Source organism: Furipterus horrens, unplaced genomic scaffold (genome assembly GCF_987537825.1).
Source record: "Furipterus horrens unplaced genomic scaffold, mFurHor1.1.pri manual_scaffold_11, whole genome shotgun sequence".
Classification (NCBI taxonomy): Eukaryota; Metazoa; Chordata; class Mammalia; order Chiroptera; family Furipteridae; genus Furipterus; species Furipterus horrens.
Window position 1 is genome coordinate 20602762 of NW_028327181.1, and position 22263 is coordinate 20625024.

A 22263-nucleotide genomic window follows, 5' to 3' on the forward strand; every position below is an offset into this window, starting at 1 on the left:
CTGCCAACTCATTCTGCTATGGCTCAATCATGTTCTCAAAATTTACCCCATTTCATTCAATCAAAAAGTAAGCACCATGACAAAACCACTGTTCTAACAGGACTGACTGCAGGGAGGACAGGGTATATATAACGAGGAACAGCAATAAGGCATAATCACTATATACATGTTTTGTGTAGAAAACGTTCATTGGCGTGATCAGTCTAAGGTGTCAGGTGAAAAAATGAAGTCCAGCTGCAAGGAGGACAGCTTCGTTATAACAGCAGGAAACATAAGAAAAAACAAGCAGTGAAACAGATTTTCAAATGTAGTTGCTAAACTGGCCAAACTAGAAATGGATCACGTAGTTTATCTTAACATTCTGCCGACGATAACAAATTTGAGATTTTTAAAAACCCAAATGATTACATAAAGAATACACTTATTTGCAAACAAAGTCTTAAAAATCACATAGTATATTACACAAGAGGCAGGGGAAACGACCCTGGGGGCAGATCTCCAGGAACTGATTATAAAAGTATTGGAAACAATACCTCTGCTTAAGCAGAAAAAAAGTCTTTGTGAAACGGATCTATCTTCTTCCTTTAAACGTAATTACCGCTTTATTGCAGCTGTTACTAGTTGCTCTTAGTTTTAACTAAGGAAACAAAACAACATTCAGGTCATTCAGTGTCTTTAAGAAAAACTCAAAATGTCTTCATTTAGGTTTCTTTTCTGTGAGCACAAAGGTAGGGGAAAAAGCCCTGAAAGTAAATACACACATTTCTGAGGCAGTAAGAGGGAAGACGGACGGCTGCCGACGACGACGACGACGAAGAGGGATATCAGGAACATAGTATAAGTTTCTCTATCTATGTATTCTATCTATGTATCTACCTATCTGCAGAGATGTAAGTAATGAATAGGATGTGGTCTAAGACAAAATCCAGCCATCTGGGGTCAGCAGAACTTTTTACTTATTTTCTTAGGTTTTCTTGCCATTAAAATCTGGCAAACTGAGTTGTCAGTCACCTAAATCCTGTAAAACCAACCAACGCCCCCGCCTCCAAAAACCAATCCCCAAAACAAAATCCAAAAAGAGCACTTGTTCCGCACTCCCATAGTCCTCAGCACTACACGGGAAGTTTTGGCAAGTGAACGATTTATAAGTTTTACTGCTTTTCCTCTTCAGAGGAGAGATTCTTAACTCGTTTGGGTCATGGATCTTCCCCCCACCCCCCGAAAAAATATACATACAAAACAATTTCAAGGGGAACATGCATGGACTCTGGGAAGAGCCCACGAAACACCTTGGGTTAAAAACCTCTGCTCTACCATTTGGTGGTTTCTTCTATAAAAGAATATAACAGGTAGTAGTCAGAAACCCCAAAGCAATGGAGACTTCATTCAAGTCTTAGGTTTTACAAGAATCTGAGGATTGGGACATCCAGTTTAAGTACAATTTATCCAGTTTACTCATTATTCTGCACATTTAGATAGAGCACCATTAATATTTCCTCTAAGAGGTAAATTAGCCAAATCTCTGTTTCTTGAAAGAAGTATACAAGGATATCAACTTACCCTTATACAAACATTTGGCATTTTTTCTATTTCCTGGGAAAGAAATTTTTTTTCAGAAGTGGCAATTAAGTGATATTAAATGTTTCAGCAGCTATGATGATGATCTGTTCCAAGTGTATCACACAGGACTTGGTCATTCATTATCTGATTAACACCAATATAGATGTTAGGAGGTAAGTTTCCCAAGGTAACAACTTAAAACAGGGAAATTTACATAATGAGAAACAAGTGCGTACAGGAAAGTAAGTCTTGGCTACTTTCCTTCGTAGTCACAATGGCTAAGCATTAACATCTTCCCATTTTAACACTCAAGGGTCTCCATAGAACAGACAATGCCTACACTTATTCAATCCTTAACTCAATGGGATCAAAGTTCTAATCTATTATCCCACTGAAATTGTCCGTATTAGGGTCAGCAATGTCTTCTTAAATACTAAGGAAAATGGCCCTCAAACTTTGTTCTCAACTCATTTGAGTGTGCAGCATTTGCAACTCTTCATTACCTATCTGTGTCTCTACCCTTGCCAAATATCTTATAAAACTTTCTATAATGCGCTGACTGACAGGGGGTGGGTGGAGCTGCCTAAGTCTCTCATGGCAAACCAGGTTCCAACTTCCAAAATATTGTGGAAGTTCAGAATGGAAAAGAACCTTAGAGATCAGCTAGTCCACCTTCCTCAATTCAACAAATAAGGCGTCAAGGCCCCAAGACAAGTAAGTATTCCTTTCAAAGGAATTTGTCATATAAAAATTACCAAATGCCCACAAAATGCTACTAAGAAAGCTTTGCTTCCAGACTGTGAACTCCCTGAGGCAGGGGTTCCATCTGCCTTGTTCACTGTTTCCCTGAGCCTAGAACAGGACCTATGAATAAGAACTGTTCAATTATTTATTAAGTAAATGAGTTAATGTAATTTTTAAAAAGATTTTATTTATTTGTTTTAAAGAGAGGGGAAGGGAGGGAGAAAGAGAGGGAGAGAAACAGTGACATGTGATGTGTGAGAGAAACATCATTGATTGTTTGCCTCTCACATGTTCCTGGACCAGGGACCTGGCCTGCAACCCAGGCATGTGCCCTGACCTGGAATCGAATCAGTAACGTTTTGGTTTGCGGGGACAATGCCCAACCCACTGAACTACACCAGTCAGGGCAAATTAATATAATTTTAAAGTAGTAAGTAACTTAGCAAGAAGATGAAATTTCTCTTAGCAAAGAAAATCAGGAAACTTGTTTAACCACTATGGTATATTTATAAAATCAATAAATTTAAGCAGGTAGGGTTCCTAAACTCTTTTGAAAAAAGCAGGACCAGAAAAAGGAATAAAATATAGATATAGCTATAATTAACAAAGCAAATTACTGTATTTTTTGCACTATCAGACGCACCTAAGTTTAGAGGAGGAAAACAAGAAAAAAAAATCTGAACCAAATGGTGTACTAAAATATTTAATAAAATATAACAGAATAATATTTCAACCGTGTAAAGTGAACAGCAGTCAACAGCTGTATTAAGAACCATTGTCACTGTCATTAACAAATGAGGAGAGACTTTAAGGTTCAAGTACTCTTCTAGTTTTCTGGGAATCCCAGGTCAGGTAACACACATCATGGTCTGTGACGCAATATTTGCTCCATAGGACGCCCAGACGCCCACCCCCCACTTTTTTTTGGGGGGGGGGAAGGTGCGTCTTATGGAGCGAAAAATACGGTAATTTCTCTGTAACAAAGAACAATGAACTGCAGAGGTCAAGGCTCTTTTAAAAATATCTACTGTTCTTGTTATATTTTTCTTTGGTGGGGGAAGGAGATACGTGTCAAATGAAGCTCTGCAGTCTTGTCTGAACTTTATTATTTCTTATGCCTTACAAATTAAATATTAAAAAATATAGAGTGATTATGTCAAAGACAGAAAAAGACTGGAATTGTTTCCTGGATTTTCATAGGGTCAAATGGAAGAAAGACTACGGTAAAGTGAGATCTTATCTCTCTGGAGCCCTGGTCTCTGCGGGGAACTAACTGTCCAGGACTGAGTTCTACCAGTTTGTACTTCCTCCAGAACCTGGCTATGAATGACTCATTTTTATGTCTATAACTGGTCAGTTCTGTCTTCACAAGGGAGAGACTGTTGCACAAAACAAATAATTCAGAAAATTTGGACTTTCAGTATCAACTCCTAAGTTTTTTGGGTTCCTCCAAGCTAGCAGCTGAGGATCTTGCCTCAAGGAGGACAATACTAATTGTGGAAAACAAACCTTCCATTGCTCAAGGAACTATATTCATGTGGCCATAAAGCATTTAACCTTACACTGGGTAAATCATACAGTACTCATACAATAGCTCGTAGTGGCAGCAACACTATAAAACCCATACTTAATACATGTGGTCATGTTTAAGGGTTTCTTTGGGATACAATAACCCTTCAAGACGTGGAATCAAGTGCTTGTCTATTTTGAACAAGACAGGTCAAAAAATTAGGGTACACTGAACTACTTAATGATTTCAGACACAGGCAGCAACAGGTGGTTACAGTCACCAAAGACAGTCAGATAACACTATTTGTCTAGAACTTCTTCCTTATAAAAGGGGGGAAAACCAATTGTTTGGTAAAGAACTGACTTGCATTAGAGGTTATTTTCATCTGACCTCCTGTATCACCTCTCAAGGTGCTACATTAGCAGTTCTTTGAATCTTTTTCTCAGTACTTCACATCCTGGGGCACCACCTCCAAGTGGTATTCAGATGGTATTAAAAACGTTAACTTTTTGTGGGAAATAGGGATGGACTGGGTGGAGGGGGGGCAAAAGGGAAAAAACTGGGACAACTGTAAAATAAAAAAATAAAGAAGGAAAAAAAAAGTTAACTTTTTGGTTGAGCGTTGTCCTGCAAAGCAAAAGGTATCCCTGGTTTGATTCCCGGTTAGGGCACGTGCCTGGGTTGCGAACCCATCCCAAGTCAGGGCATATGCAAGAGGCAACTGATCGATGTTTCACTCACACATCAATGTTTCTTTCCCTTTCTCCCTTCCTTCCCTTCTAAGAATAAAGTCTTAAAAAATTTTTTTTAACTGTTAACTTTTACTAGTATGTGATGACTAAAAAACATTCAAGAGAATTATCTAAAATATTTCTAGGATGGCAGAAAAGAATCATTCATTTTTAAAGGTCTCCTATACAAACATCCTGCATTAAGCACTAACTGTTCCATAATCATCCATGTCTAAAAATTAAGATTTACACATGTACATACATACACGTACACGCAAATTACAAAAAAGCTCACGCAGCTATATTATTACAATATTTGTATTGTATTGTATTGCTTCCCAAACACAATGGTACCTTCTTCCATTCCTGAGACCAATGTTTAAAGGGGAAATGGTGCAGAACAGGTCCTCACCCCTCACCCCCAAATAGTAGGCTACTCTATTCCTTTCATACGCTGATGATATTGTCCTCTCAGTCTTGTATTTTCTTATTAATGTGGACCCTAAGAAAGAAGATACCTATTAAGAAGGGCTCCTGGTGGTTAACAGGGCTCAAATTTTAAAACACAGAGCCTAGCAGCCATTTCTATACCTGGGCCTCTCATACTAACTGCACTTGAGGGAGAAGCCTGCACTAAGCTGCCCGTCTTCTGAATTGAACTGCCTGCCTGCACCACGTTTCTGCCAACTGAACTTGCCCTTAAAAAGGGAGTTCCTGGAATCTTATTCCAACCAATAGGACTGAGACTTTCCCCATCTAATAGGAGATAAGCAGCTATATCCCCATCAGCTTCCTTAATAACAAATCAGAGTGGACTCCATTCTGACCAATCAAGACAGTGCCCCCTGGACCAAACTGTGAGGATTTGGAGCCCTCATTTGCATGAGGACAGACCATTCAGGGATCAGGAGAAGGGGCTCCTGGAGCTGAAACATGCAAGATCTCTCCAAAGCCACCAGTACAGGCAAGCAGACTGGTGCAGAATATGGAGTAGACCAGAGCAGAGTGTGCCACTGGAGGGGCCTGGCCCCAGGGCCTCTAACAGGAGGGCTGGCTGTGTCACAATTGAGTTGTTCACAATGAATAAAGTTTCCTTCTTCACTGCACCTCAAACTGGGAATTCTTGCTGGTGTTGAATTGACGCCAACAACCTGACCTTCTGTTGACACTAAAAACTACCACCTATAATGCAAAGATAATCTATAATAGATTTTTCCATTAGTAAATTTTATGTAGTTGTGAAAAAAGATATAATATTGACAGTTGGATAAAATCATCTAAAAATTAAGGTTATTAGGGGTCTTCCATCAAGATAATCTGGATATAAGTATTAAGTCAAGATTCAGTCAACTGTTCGTTTTTTTTTTTTTTAAGGGTGATACTGAATTATTTCAGAAAGGTTTTTTTTTTTCCATTTATACGGTATAAACTACAGGTCATAAGTGTATGAAAGATCGCATGTGACACACACCCTTCCTATGAAAAACTTGAAAATAAGCATGTTTTAAGTTTATGCATCTATCCTTGGGCAACTGAACTTATGTAGAAAGTTGTTAAGAAGAAATTCAGGCATTCATTACATTTTCTACAATGCATTTGGTAGCATCTTTATATTTTATTCTTACCTTTATGAGGACTGCTAAAAGCAATGGCCATATGCGAAAATGTACCTTTTACAAAAATCAAACATTTTCCGTATGTGGTTCAATGTCCCATGTAATGAAGTTAAATCATGACTATTATTTTCTTGGTGCCTACTGTGTGCCGAGATTTGTACTAAGCAGTTTACATATATTATTCCTAATTTTTAGGGTCCCAGAAAACAGACTCAGAGGAGACTGTGTGCAGGAGTTTTACTTGGGCGAGATCAAGAGGAGCAGGACTGGGCAGAGAAGCTGAAGTGAAGAAAGCTGGGGCAGAGGCCTTGGCTACTCCCAAAGTGAGGCATGGGACTCGGATGCCCCTTCAGAGTTGTCCTGAATTGAGGAACGCACCTTTGTATTTCAGCACTGAACAGTCAGGGCACTCAGGCTACCCCAGGACAGGAAGCCTGACCTTGCTGGAGACGGCTCCCTTGGGCAAAGAGGAATTCCTGGGAGGAATCCAACCAGAAGGCCTCACCAATCAGCGCTCCAGGCAGCTGTGGTGACTGACTTCTGTCTCATTCCTGGAGGAGGGGTCTGGGAAGTGTGATCACGTATGTACAAAGGGTAAGTGATGCACCCTTATTTAACAGAAAAGAGAACTAAGAGAAAGGCAGTGACTTATTCAAGGTCACTAACAGAGTGTATTTCACATAAATGAATCTTTGATTTCAAAACTAGAACCTGGCACGCTTCTCTTCAGCAGACACTGGAAAGTATGTAGTCGCTGGATTTACCTTTCTGCTGGGACGTCTGTAGCTCATTTTAATACTTAGCTGAAATCACCATGTTTACCTGGATGACTGCTGTACTCCCTGCACGGATTTACTTTCTGATTTTGTTTAGCTTTCTTCACACGCATATTCTTTGTTGGTACATTCATATTATGTATTACGAGCCAGTCCATCTCATCCCCATCATCTCTCAGGAGAGCGTCCAAACCATTCGCACATTAGGTGAAGAATGGCAGGCATAAGGCAACAGACACTCCTTCGTCAGCCACAGCCTTACCTGCTTTTACTGTCAAAAGGGATTCTATTTTGTAAACGTTTCTCCTTCTATAATTCAAACTGACCACCTCTAAGAGGAGTTAGTAGTCCATTCTTTCTGTAAAGATTTGAATGACTTTCTTCTACAATGAATGTTTTGTTTCAACACTTGTTTTAAATTCTTCCAAGGGACTTCCAGATCAATGTTTCTCACTGAATTTATTTAGGACACCATGAATTAATGATCTGCAAGAATTTTTAAAATTTGTGTTTTCATTTCTATGATAAGAAACATGTATGTGCATAATATCCATCTGGATGTTGTTATTTCGGTATTGCATTCATGACTATGATCACACCGTGGCCAAAATATTACCTGAATTGTCAAAATATAATAAAGGCGGGCTGGTGATTAATAAGGGAACAAGATAACTAAGAAGTTAAGCGCATGGAGACAGACTGTGCTTAGTCTAGCTTCCCCACCTACTAGCTTTGTAACATTAGACAAATTAATCTCTCTGTGCCTCAACTTCTCCATCTGTAAGGTGGGGCTAATAACAGTACCTCATGTATAGACTTGTGAGTATTAAATGAAAAAATATAAGGAATGCATTTAAAACAGTCTGCCCAATAGCTTACACCCAGTAAATGTTAGCCATTATTATTATTACAAAAATAACAGAGCCACACAATATGAAGACCAAGATGCCTTATGAATAAAGGTTAGTTCAAGTGGAGAAAAATTAGCATCGAAGTTTTTTCATGAAGCTAATGGCAGGAATAACAAACTCAGAGAACCTAACTGTAGCACTCAGTATCAAAATCTTGTTCAGAAAAACAGGTAAGTTTCAGTTAACCTGTGTTCTCCGTTATTAAAGGAATATTAGCTTGATTTTATTTTTATTTCATTAGTACTTACAGTATTTTATAAAGTTGTTTTTGTTTGATAACATGTGAGATCTATATGTAAAAGGGCTTTATATATAGAATTAGGTTTGTTACATATTAAGTAACTTTTATATACATGGTTTTGCCCACCTATTATTATATAATTTCAGAAACACCTGGGTATGTTATCACAGCTTCTTCAACTAAAACACTGACATAAAAACAAAGGGAGAAAAAAGGATCCACAGTGAGGATCTGGCCTCACTCACTGGGCAACAGTCACACAAGAGGCAGGAAAACTCAACATGAATCAAATGAAAAGTCTGAATGACCCAATATTTTCTTGGAGTTCAACAGAACAAAAAGCATGTAGACCTCTCATTTATTTTTTGGTGCATGGAAATTTACTGGAATTAAAATCAGATTCGCTATCACTTTTCAAAAAATGTTTCATGAATATGTGGTTATGCTGAAGTTAAAGTTTTCCATTGATATTTTCTCTTGATTTTTTAATGTGATTTATATTACTTAAAGAAAAATATTATTTTATACTGTTCTAAAATTGGCACAACTCTGACCTTTCAAAGCCCAACTATTAACCATGTTCTCTAATTTACACCAGACAGAAGGAACATTACCTGGTTTTTTGCTCAAGTCTGAACCTGGGACGCCAGCACAGGGTGCTCGTTACCTAACGGGTAAGTAGAGACTAACAACACTGCCCTTTGCTGGCTGGTGGGGCAAACCTCAGGGCCAACTGCAATAACACACAAAAAAGACAGAACATAAAATCATGTAAATCATTCTTGCCCTGGCCGGGTGGCTTAGTTGGCTGAAGCGTCATCCTGGACACCAAAAGGTTGTAGGTTTGAATCCTGGGTACAAACAGGGGGTGGGAGTGGGAGCAGCCCATCAAAACCCATCGATGCCTCTCTCTTCCTCTCTCTCTAGAATCAATAACTATATCCTCCAGTCAGGGTACATCAGAGAAGGAAAACTCTGACTCCAAAAAACCTCCGCTGCCTTGCGGCATACCTCTTCTGGGGAAAGGCTAAGGGAGTAAACCCCGACAGAAAATCCGGAGCCGGAGTCCCTAAGGCGGTTTGACGTTGTAGTCAACACCGGCAACTCCTGCGGCGCACCTGAAGCCAAGCTGTATCGACTCCGTCTTTCCCTTGGACCCTTCAGCTGCGAAGAGAGGGGGGGTCTGCTGCATGGGCAACAGCAGACCCTCCATATCACCCTGCCCAGGCTCTGTAGCTTCAGCTCCACTGGAGAGGACATTCCAGCGTCATCGCAAGATGTCAATTCAACACGGGAGGAGACAGATGCCGTGTCACTCCTGAGTCGGACTGCACAGCCATTCTCGGCGGTGCAGATAGACACTTAAGAAGCTACACCATCGTCTCTCGAGACGGACGGCTGCCGACGACGATCCTCCAGTGAGGGTTAAAAAAAACCATGTAAATTATTCTTAATAAAGCAAAGGCAAATGTATTTCTATTTCTTGTGCATAATGAGAGGTAGAGAGCTCAAACTTTCTAAGGTCAATAAGGCAATATCATATTTGGGAGGTTTTCTAATTATGTTATTGTTGTGAATGAATATACTTTAAATATCATATTGTTTTCTATCAGAATGTAAGATCTCTGAAGGCAGGATTTTCCTTTCCTTCAGTTTTGTTCACTGATGTGTTCCCAGCACCTAAATCAATGCCTGGCATGCGGAAGTAGTCCAACAGATTTTTGCTAAATGAATGAATGAATGAATGAATAAATGAAATGATTAACAATTCCTTGAGACTGTATATGGCAGTTGAGAGATCAAATACAAGGTCAAAATACTTTTTGACCTATCATACTCTCTAACACGTAAACCAGGTCTTTCCATTTAGAGAAAACTATTTGCAAATTTAAAATAATAATAATAAAAGCAGTCTGAAGCAGACATAAACTTTATTCTGGTTTTATTAATATCAATTACAAACATAATTGAGTTATTTGGATAAATGAAGAATTGTGAAAGTAGATAGTAGAAAAACAATATTGTGGGCTTCAAAATTTGACGCTGTTACAACAAAGCAGTCTTACATAGGCTGATAAATTGCAACTAGAAAAATAACTGAATAAATAACTTCCATTCTAATGTATCAATTTATATTAAAGTTATATTTGGTAGCTCAAAATATGTAATTTATGAATACAGCCAGGAACACATATATAAAAATAAAATGATGGCTGTTATTCCTAAAATGTCTGAGGATAAACACAGCTTTGTATTTTCCTAAGGAATAACACATCCCACTACGTGACAAGATAACACTCACTTGATTACTGCCAAGAAAAAAAAGAAAAATTCCATTGGCTCTCAAGGACTCTCTCAACCACAAATAGGTAAGTATTAGACAGATTTCAATATGTGTCTTTTTCCAACACGCAGACATTTCTCAATTATTCAGAACCACAGGGGGTAATGACTCTGCATAGATTGCAAACTACAGATAATTTATAATGTATGCACCCAGAGGCACAGATTCATTAAGCCTTCCTTGTGGACAAGGAACGAAGTTTCTGCAATAGTAAATAGCCAGCAGAACACACTGCATGAACAACACAACAGAAGTAAATTTAAAGAGTACCTAACAATCAGTTGTTTAAAATCTAAAGTTCTTTATGGTACTGGTCTTTGTGTTTGAAACTTGGTAAGTTTTTTCTCCCATTTTAAAAAACATTTTACTCTCATAGTATACCCATGCCAGAGCACATTGCAACCTCGAACCATTGCCCAGCCTTCTTATCTGTGGGTTGTGAGCACTGGAGGAGGTTGTACAGTAAAAAAAAAACAAACATTTTAAAACATTACACACATAACCTTCCAAAGGGGAAAAACTGCTATTTTACCTAGTGATATGAGCACATACTTTAGAATGCCCTATGACAATTAACATTTAAAATTTTAGATCTGAATTTTAGTGCTTACCCTCTGGTAATATTAGGAAAAATAAAATAAATAAATAAATAAATAAAGGAGACAGGAGGATCACTTCGATGATCACCTTTGAAGACTGGGGAGCAGATCAGAATCCAAAGGAATCTATAGAGTATACCCTAGAGGTAATCAGACAGGACTGTCTGAAAATGGAGTTTTAGTTGGATCTCATCAGGGTTCTAGAATCAACTCCAAATTCTTAAGCTATGAAGTGCTGTGACAATCTTCTGTGTAAGGTGAAATAGCAATACACAGTGAGTTTTCTGACAGGTTAAGATCTAACAAATCCTATCAACTAGAATTTTCAGATTCTCCAAACAGCCCCACTGATACTGACATATTTGACATCAGTTCTCTCTCCTCCGTTTTCATTGCCAGTCTTATTTCACCACTTACCTACCTTAGTGCAAAAGAAGCCCCTAAATGATCTTTGGGCTTCCGGTCTCACCCTTTGCAAATCATTTCCCACGTTATAGCCAGTCCTAGAACCTGAGACTAACCACGCCACTATCAGCTTAAAATCCTTAGATGATTAGGATAAACTCCTTGGCACATCATCTGACCTCATTCCTTACAACTTCCCACCTCCTTTCACCCTGTTCCCGCAAACCCTAGGCTCCAGCTGCCTAGGGCTACACAGTATATCACATTTCACCAGAATACCTCAGACATGACGGGCTCCAAATTAGTGACCTTCCTGGAGTTTTGATACCTTACGTCTAAAAGAGCACAATGACCGAAAAAACTTGATCTCACCTCATTATCTTCTAATCCTCTTTTATCTAATTGCAGGTTATGAACCATTAGTGGGTTGGGGATTTGATTCAAGTGGGCTGTGGCCATCTTTCTAAACACCCCAAGTGGGAGATGAAGAGACAATATACAGGGGACCAAGAACCGTTACAGTGAAGAGGACCCGGGGTGGAGCGGTCAGAGGGTGGAGGGAGACGGGGTGAATGGGGAGCTAGTGCAGGCTGGAGGAGACAGGTGCAGGTGAGGGGCACAGGGGTCTGTCTGTGGGGGAGGGACTGGCTGAGCCTGTGGGTACAGGGGCAGGCGTGTCACAATGGGGACGTGTTATGCCCACACCAGGTGCTGTCGCTCATCGGTGGGGTCACATCAAAGGAACCTCGAGTATCCCTGGTCTACTCCATGCCCTCGCGGAACGTGTCCCTGCGGCTGCAGGACCTTCAGGAGAAAGACTCCGGCTCCTACCTCTGTTCTGTGACCGTGCAGGACCGGCAAGGCAGTAACAGGAGCCACGGCAGCAAAACTTTAGAACTCGACGTGTGGGGTAAGTGAGGAGCACACACTTCCAGTGCCTCCCCCTCCTCCCAAATGGCTGAGGGTACAGGTTGGAGGAGGGGCGCACATGGTGGCAGAAGGGTGTATGTAAAGTTGGAGGGTGCGGGGGTGGGGGGTGCAGGGGGGCGGGGTGTCTGTTGGTCTCTTGGGTGTGACTTTTTAACCTGTCTCCCCTCCCCCAGTTCCTCCAGCTCCTCCATCCTGCCATCTCCTGGGTGTGCCCCGTGTGGGGACCAACGTGACCCTGCGCTGCCAGTCCCCAAGGAGTAAGCCTGTGGCCCGATACCAGTGGATGCGGCCGCCCCCATCTTCCCAGGTTTTCTATCCACCGGTTTTAGGTGAGGGACTTCTGGAGACACGTGAGACCGTGGCTGGGGCGGGGGAAAGAGGAGAGGGGCCAGGGGACTGGGGGGAAACGGGAAGGCGGTGAGCAAAAGCCCTGGGGAGGAGGAGGGTGGGCAGGGGGCTGGAGAAAGGGGGCCCACCAGCTGCAAGCTGGTGCTGGGTGCTCTCACGTGCTGGATCGCTGCGGTACCAAAGAGGCCCTATGGCCTAGTGTTTCAGGAGCCAGATTGCCTGTGTTCATATGGAATAGAGTATCGCACAGTTCAGTATAGAGTCATTGTGTTAATTAACTAAGGTAGTATTTGTAAGGCATTTAGAACAGTGCAGAGCACACAGTAAAGGCTTTATAAGTGTGAGCCATATTCATTATTATTTTGTAAAATTTGTTTCAGTTACACATACATATTATGTGAGTACCGGTCCACAGGGTAAAATGTATTTCTTCTTGTTGTATGTTCAAAAAGATGCATTGCGCCCTGACTAGTGTAGGCTCAGTGGGTTGAGCATTGCCCCTTAAACTGAAAGGTTGCCGGTTCTATTCAGGGTCGGGGCACATGCCTGGGTTGCTGGCCAAGTCCCCAGTTGAGGGCCTGCAAGAGGCAACAATGTTCCTCTTGCACATCAATGTTTCTCTCCCTCTCTTCCTCCCTCCTTTCCCTTCTCTCTAAAAAAAATATATAAAATCTTTAAAAAAAAAAAAAGATGCATTGCTTTAGTTTTTCTTTCAGTATAGAAATTAAGGAAGGAGATATATCATGGATATTTGCCTAACTGCAATTCAACATAAATGATCTGGAATTGGTGTGTACACTATACTGTTATCCCAAAACTATCTTCCCCACCCTTTTGCATGTTTCTTTATACTACCAGTCGTTCATTTGTAGCTTCTAAGTCATACCTTCCCCAAATGCCACACTACTGCAAATTTTCCTTCCACTGGAAGGCATGACTTTTAAAAACAGCTGATCACTTAGAAATTGCTTGGAACAACTGCATTATTTGGGTCCTTCCAGTTTTGGATTCTTGAACAAGTTATATTTTACTCTATTTGTAGTTTGCACCATTTTAAGTTATACTGCCCCCGGGCTTTTACCCCAACCACTCATCTGTCTCTCCTCCCTTCTGCCCAATTCAGTCCCACTTCACCTTCAGGAGCCAGCTCCTAAAATCCTACGATATGCCTTTCCTGCGTGCACCTGCAGGCACCACGAGCTCAGCCAGCACAGGGCAGAGACCTGGCTCCTCCCCTGGAAGGTGGACACCATGAGGGTAAGTACCCTGCTGTATTTCTAGGACCTGCTGCAGGAGGCTCGCAAATATTTACGGTAAACAATAAAAAACAAAGTCCATATTTCTGACCTTAGTATTCACAGAAACCCCATGATGAATCTGTCAACTGAGTGTGATATGTGTGAGCCATACTCATTATTTTGTGATATTTGTTTTCAGTTTCACATAGAGCCGAGTTAAGCTCTACACCTTTCCTGTTTCCTAAGGGTAGTGGAATTCATGGGCCCGCCAATCAGCCAAGTAAGAAAGAATGCTCAGCGTTCTAAAGCAGTGGTCCTCAACAGGGGTGTCCACACGCCCTCTTTAATGACTGATTGAGGAACCTTAAAACCTCAGGGATTCCTGTCATTCCCAGTCTTGTATTTTTTAGGTGTGAGGCTTGGCTCCTAAATTTAGAATAACAAAAGCAATATACATTAGTAATATTGCTTTGTTTAAATGGAAGTAGAATATTGTCTGATCACCAACATTTTCAAGATACATTTGATAGAACCTGTAGATAAGAACTTTGGGTAAATTTTTCAGAGTCACAGTATATTCTCCAATAAATTTTACAGCCAATCCTCATCTTACTCATCTTACATTAGACTTACCATTTCCTATGTCCTGTAAACTTTCAAACATATTATGAAAAAATTTTAATATCAGTTTTAAAATGTTCAAGCAAGTATATGAATTTCAAAACTCTTTTGGGAATACGTAAGCAAAAAGGTTGTTCTGGCCAATACAGTAATCACTAGCTGTATATGAATATTTAAATTTAAATTTAATTTAAATTAAATTAAAAATTCAGTTTCATAGTACAGTAGTCCCTCTCTATATCACGGTTCACTTATCGCAGCCTCACTGTATCACAGGATTTTGAAAAATATTATATTTAATTATCGCGGATTTTTTGCTATATCGCAGGATTTTGCGGTACTGTATACGTATGTTGTTAAAAGTTATGTAGGTTTAAGAGTGTAGAATATGTTTAAGAACATAAGCAGTGTTTATGAAAGTGTGGAAAAGGTTAATAAGGGACTGGGAACGGTTTATAAGTGTGTGGGAAGGGTTTAAAAAGCCTTACAATATATATAAATACTAAAATAAATGTAAGGTTCCTGCTTCGCGGATGTTCACCTATTGCGGGGGGTCTAGAACGTAATACCCGCGGTAAGTGAGGGAACACTGTATACTAGCCACATCTCACCAGGCTCTGTGCTACCGCACGGTGGCTGTGGGACGGTGCAGATCTAGAACACTCATATCATCACAGCAAGTTCTATTGGGCAGCACTGTCCTAGACAACGAAGAGTATGGCACTGCTGAGATTATACTACTTCATTCTTTGCACATATCTTGGAAATCTTTCAACGAAAATGCACAGGGATAGTCTTGTTTGCAAACATCAGGGAAAAGTCCTTGGAGGTGAGCAGTCTATTAAAATGCTTATATAGAGGCAAGCATTTGGCTCCAAGTTATCTTTGTCCTATTGGTTCTCACAAATAATGACGAGGCTTGACAGCAAAACTAAAAGACCAAATATACTATACTGTGATTTGTCTGCTAAAGTACAAATGGTCCTAGAATGCTGGACCATTTTTCTTGACTTCTATCAAGGTTTCTCCTACTCAGGGGTCAAGTAGCAGGGAGTACGACAAGAAGGGCTCTTGAACTCTCCACAGAGGTTTGAGTGTATAGCCAAGAGAATCCCTTCATAATACAAAGACTTCTTTAATACTCTGAATCACAACTTTTTACTTATAGTATTCAATATGGCAGCCATCAATGACATGTGGCTATTTATAATTTAAAATTAAATTAATTAAGATGAAACTCAGAAGCCTATTCATTTAGTTTCAACATGTGTTTGTCAGGTCCCTTACCTACAAAACTGAAAGCCTACCTGTAAGTTTATGGTCGGTAGTCTAAGTCTACAGCCACGCACCGCTTAATGATGAAGACGTTCTAAGAAACACATTGTTAGGCAATTTCCTCATCATGCAAACATCATAGAGTGAGTGCGTTTACCCAAACCCAGATGGTATCTGTACTACAGCCTACAACTAGTAATCATATACATAGGTTAGCTGGTATACCACCGTCATATAAGCGGTCCACTGCTGACCGTAATGTCAGTATGTGGTACTGACTATATTCTTTTAAGATACACATGAAGCCCCTGTCAGACTCCCAAGCAGACAAGCAAACTGGAACGCACAAGCTTTCAGGTAACAGTGAGCATCAGAACAACAGAAACAGAATGTGGAAAAAAATGGAAGAAAACAAATCTGACTAAATCTTTCTTATGAACTAGTTGAGTGGTACACCACATATCTTGGAAATCTTTCAACGAAAATGCAAAGGGATAGTCTTGTTTGCAAACATCAGGGAAAAGTCCTTGGAGGTGAGCAGTCTATTAAAATGCTTATATAGAGGCAAGCATTTGGCTCCAAGTTATCTTTGTCCTATTGGTTCTCACAAATAATGACGAGGCTTGACAGCAAAACTAAAAGACCAAATATACTATACTGTGATTTGTTTGCTAAAGTACAAAATTTGTTCCAAAGATTATGACAATACTGATGAATAAATCTAAGCAATGTCCCTAAAATTTTAATCACTGTGTTTGCTGGCCAGAAGACTGCCCACTTTTTAAATTCATCTCATGAGCACCAGCACTGACCCAGCAAAGGCAAATGTTTTAGGCCATGCAAGCACTTGCACTCTGTCTTCAGGCAGAGCGAGAAGAACACATCTGTTTCAAAGACATAAAGCCAACTCTCAAGAGGCAAATTTTTGGAAAAAAACCAAAAATATGGGACTTGAGAATGAGTTTTGTAGCACATGAGATTAACTGACGGAAGTGGGAACAGAGCACATGGCTCAGAAGTAAATGTTCTCATGAATTCCACATCTAGAGCAATTTTTTGACTACTACAGTATGAACTAACTGTGATGTGCTGTCCCTCCTTTGAAGTCATCACACTTACTGTCTGCTTTAGTATGGCACGAAAGCATTTAGTATACGACACTTAATCAATTACTACATTGTGTACAAGCTGTGTTGCTTGTACAGCTTTGAACTCCCTGATGTGTGTATACAGACTTCAACTGCACTGTACGCTCTCAGACTGTATAATACAGTTCTTTTACTCACCCTAACATCTAGCAGACAACCTTGCACATAGTGAGCGCTCAAGTATTTGCTGAATGGAGATGTGAAGAAAGGCCTATACAAAAGGGTAGAAATCATGTAATGACTGAACAGAAAAACCACTTGTTTGTTTACCTTGCTCCAAAATCAGGCAGGAATTGTTAGCAGACAAATTTTCTTCTGGCAAACAAACAAAAAGCAACAAAACATCAGAGCAGCAGCACAGTTGCAAACACATCCTTTTATCCAAACGACTGAACAAATATTAATAAAGACATGTCAGACTTCAAAATGAAACTCTTTGCAGCAATAAACAAATGTTTATATCTGACTTTGAAGTTAAAATCATGTGTGCTTAGAAATATACATAATCACTTGGGTATGATTTAAAAACTGTACTTTGGTAGCAAAATCTGAAAGCTATTAATTCAATTTCAATAGTTACAATTTTAATACTTCCATTGCATAGATACGAGGACTGAGGCCCAGCCCAGAGAAGGAAGGGTTGTGCTTTAAGATTATTCGGAAGGTGGCCAGGGAAGAGGCTGCCATAGGACTCAGCTTTCTGATGCCTTCTGTGATGAGATGAAAGCTGCTACATCAACATGTTGAAACTATGATTAAGGGGAAGTTTCCTGAAAAATAAAAACTTAAGTTACTATATACCTCTTCCCACCTTTCAAACTTCGAAGCAATGAGAGTTTTCAAAATTGAAGTTTGATAGATCTCTTATATACATTAGACCAAAAACGTAACTGATACACATGGTGTTTCTTCCCTGTGAGCCTCTGATGTGAGTTCACATTTACGTGAGCACATTATATTAGTCTGTACACGATTTCTTCCTGGCCCATCTTACTGCACTACTTTGTTTCTATTTTGTAAAATCTAAAGTGGAAAGGATTAGTGAATTTCTCTTTGCAGTTCTCATTGAAACCATGAAATGAAAGACGTTTATGAATTACTTGTTCTAAACTGCCATTTCTGAACCTGGGACCTAAACGTTGGCTGTCAGGGGTTTGGGATTCTCTGAGAATTTTTTAAGGTTTTTATTTTATGAACATAATCTGGATTACTTGGCACATCGACCTCATCACTGTTTAAAGCTATGACTTAACTGACCACATTAGCTTCTATGCTTAAAATTACATTCATACTAAGTCTCCTAGAGGGACAGAGTTTATGTTTCAAAGTCTGTCTTTGGGTTCAAGTTTAAGTAACACTGCTCTAGATTTTTATACTTTCCAAAATTCTTCTCCTTGTTTATTTGGTGAATTTAATAAATATGTATCCAGAGCCTAAAGTGCTAGGCACTGAGATACAGTAGTGAATAACAGACCAGAACTTGTCCTTACAGAGCTTATAATTCTGACAGGAAAGACCAACACTGTTAACGAAGAAGTCTGTTCCTTGGTTGAAATCACTCAAGGAGTACAGCCGTTAAAAAACACACATTGATATGCCTCCTTGACAACTGCTGCCGTGGATCAGAGAACCCAATGTGCTCATCTATGCATTCTCTAAGTAGTCTAAGAGCTTGAGGTCAATTTGGTCTTATTTGTTTGGAGATAGGTAAACTGATCCTTTTAAAATATTCTTCAGAGAAGCTCAATCTCCTTTCTTTGCTTTAGGTTGTGGTTCTCATAACTGGACAAAGATGCAACCCAACTAGAGATTTCCTGGTCATCTGAGAAACAATTTTATAGATACACTTACATTCAGCGAGGTTTTGACAGCACAACACTTTCTCCCTTTGGCAAATTTCTATGGACAAAAATTGATCAAGCTAAATGTCTAAAGTGCACTTCTAAACTCAAGAAAAGTTCACAGACAGGTGCTAATCAGCACAGTGCAAAACTCTGCCCCCCCCCCAATTGAATCTTAATGACATTGAATAGAAGAATGAACTGAAATTCAGAAAACAGTGGTTGCTATTAGCTACTACAGTGGACCCTTGAAGAAACACAGAGGTTAAGAGCACTGACAACCAATGCAGTGGAAAACTGAAAAGGAACTTTTGACTCCCCCAAACCTCAACTACAGTCGTCCCTTTGCACCTCTGGATTCAACCGTGGTTAGAAATGAGAGAATAAAAAACTGTCTTCAATCAGGGTTGGCTGAATCCACAAATGCAAAACAAGGGCTGAATCTATATTTATTGAAAAAAAAATATGTGTACAAGTGAACCCACACAGTTCAAATCCTGTCTATAAACAAACTACTCCTCTAATGACCTCCCTGTTAAAAAAAGAAAAAAAGAAGTGGGTCATAAGACCCAAAGGTATATGTTATCAAGAAAACCAATTCAATTTTGTGACTGAGAAATGGATGTCAAATTCCTTGAACAACAGCGAACAGGTTTCAAATGTTTTAGTTTCTGGATTAAATTTTCTAAGGAACAATGTCCCCAGATGAACACTATTTGAGCCAAGATCTCTCAAACTTACGAGCAATCTCTTCCTTCAGTGTGATTATCATTGTCCTTACTGGGTAAAAGCCCAGGGAGTTCCGGGAGAAGTACACAGATGCTATGACTATGAACGAGAAGTAGTTCGGTGAAAACTGGGAGAAAGAATCCTACCAGAATCTTTCAGCAGACACTGTGAGGAGGAAACTAGCTTACCTAAAAAACAACTCCAAATCAGTTTATAATACAAATCTGAACACCTAGATTAAAAGTCAGTAAAAAGAGCAAAGCAATAACCTGGCTGATAATAGAATTTCTAGCTCAAGTTAAGCTTCTGCATTTAAACATTCACATACACAACGATAGCCAGATGCACACTGAGACGAAGCTTTATTATATGTCACCACATCTGGCACAATAACCTGGGCAGGGGAAACCTGGTTCTCATGAAGAAGCTCAGTCAGAAACGTCCCTCAAGTCAACCTAACTCCGGAGGCACGGACACTCCAAATTCCAGACCAACTCTGAGCCAAGCTAACTCGGCGGTAACAACGCCCTACCTGGCTGCAATCCAGCCTTTCCAATTCTCCAAAGCATCTCCAGTCTTAACTCATCTTTCATAGCTCCAGTTAGAAGCAAGACGACTGACACAAAGGCCAGTCATCCGAAGGCGCTTTTTGCATGGCTCTGCCACTGCACTCATCTGAAAATCCCGAAACTCGGGGCCCAGCGGCCACCCTTTGCTACCCTTCTGCAATCCCGCCCCGGTAAGCCTCTGCCTAGGCGCCCCCTCTGCTTGGAACAAAGCGAGGCCCCGCCGGTGGGGTGAGAGGCGCCCGGGCTCGGGGATGCCCACCGCGCACAAGGAGAAACCACTAACTTCAGAGCGCAGGAACGTCTTCCATTGGCAAGAAAGAGGGGCGGCGGCAGGCACGCCCAACTTCAAACTCAGGAAACCTACGGGCTGGCGGCCATCTGGAAAACAACCCCTTCCCAGGGAGAGAAGAAAAAGGCGGAGAGATGCGAGTAGCCCACCGGGCTCCGGAGGGAGCCCCGACCTCGGACCGGCCCCGCCCCCGAGGTCCGCTCCCCGCCTCCTCTATGCCTCGGGTTCGATGCCCCGGGCCGGGCGGCCGGTTACCTTGATGCGCTCCCGGCACTGGGACGGGGTCCGCTCGTAGCCCAGCTCGGCCAGGGCCCGGGACACGCGCTCGTACATGGCCGGCCCGGGGGCCTTGCTGCCGAATACCGTGCCGGCTCCCTCCAGCTGCTGGTACCGTGCCTCCACCAGCCGCTCGTTGCCCCACACTGCGATGAGCGCGTTGGTCTCGGCCGGCGTCCACGACATGCCGCGGCAAGCGGCGGCCGGAGCTCCCCAGGACGAGGCGGCGCTGCGCCCCCCAAGCCCTAGCCCGAGACCCCCGGATGCCGCTGCCCCCGAGCCCGCCGCACTGCCCGGCCCGAGCGGGGAGGCGTCCCGAGGTGTGGAAGGGTCGGATAGCGAAGGGTTTCCGTCACTCAGGCCACCAGGAGAGGCCGGGGAGAGCACCTCCATCTTCGGGATTTTAAGCGGCGAGTTGGCGGGCCGCTCCGAGCCACAGGGCGCAGCCATCTTCCTAGCGGCCGCCACTGCACCGCTCGGAAGTGACGCACCCGCACTTCCGGCCGCCGGGGTTCCCCGGGCCGTCGTGGGGCCTGGCTCGCCCAGGGCTTCGTGGCTGGTAGTCTCCCTTGCCAGGCGCGGGCGGTCAGCTTCCCGCGGCCTCTCTCCACGCCCTCGCCCACGCCGCCCGCTCCTCTCCCCAGGCGAAGGCCGGGGAGGGGGCGCGCTCGGGCCCCGTGCGGCGGAGAAGGGAGGGGGCATGGGGGCGCCGAGGTGCCGATGGAGCGGAGCCTCCCCACTTCCTCTCCAGTCTCAGCCCCTGCGAGGGAGGGCGCCGCGCGGGGCCGCGGTTAAGGGGGACTGGACCGTCGCCCTTCTCTGCCTCCCCTCGGCCGCCCCTCCCTTCAGCCTGGCCCCGAGCTCAGGGCCGACGCTCAAGTGGAGGCCGGGGAGCCTCGGGAAGTGTATCCAGGGAGTCGCCAGAGCTGCAGGGCGAGCATCTCTGGGAGAGGCTTTAAAAGGAGGGCCCTGTAGCTCTTCACGAGACCCAAACGCATTATTTAAAGAACAGCAACTCTGATTCCAATTATGATAGATTTTCCAGTCAGAGTGGGTGGGCGTGACCGTTCGCAGAAGAATTACATATCTCACTGCGTTTGTACAGTTTATAGTTTACGTATATGGAGCCCAGCAGAAGAGGTACGAATACTTTCCAATGCCATTCTCCAGTCTCCCTGATTCGGAAGTTGAATCGTTTTCCCACTGTTTTTCATTTTAAAGAGTAAGGATATTAAAAAAGAAGACTTCAGTTATGACAGCTCGTAGTGATCTCTGGTAACTAGTGTATTGAAGACTCTTTAAGGGCTGCTATTTAAAGAACATTAGCACAGCAAAACCAATATGTAACTGCTAGGTATTTCAATATTCTTGAAAGCCAAAGATCTAATTGTTTATATTGGATCTTTTACTTAATCTCAGCGAATTTTTTTTTTCTTTTCAAATTTGAGTAAGCTATTCAACACGGTTAAAAATAGCAAACATGTTAGGTTAAAAAAAATAGCGCTGAGATCAGTTATGTTTTTAACTCTAATAAGAGTCATTCAAGAGAATGATATAGTTGT

At 41.8% G+C, this 22263-nt stretch overlaps 1 protein-coding gene across 3 annotated transcripts in view; it reads right to left on the reverse strand.

The window, feature by feature from the left end:
• Positions 1-21436, reverse strand: part of MSANTD2 (Myb/SANT DNA binding domain containing 2) — a 31391-nt gene extending 9955 nt beyond the window's left edge. The window contains exon 1 of one of the 3 annotated variants that reach the window (XM_090257614.1): positions 20681-21436. In XM_090257614.1, the coding sequence (XP_090113740.1) occupies positions 20681-21403 (723 nt within the window). In that variant the 5' untranslated portion in view covers positions 21404-21436. Of the gene's footprint in view, positions 1-17267; positions 17305-20680 lie in introns of those variants that run through there. The other 2 variants (XM_090257615.1, XM_090257617.1) reach the window with 2 other exon arrangements.
• Positions 21437-22263: the final 827 nt, after the last annotated feature.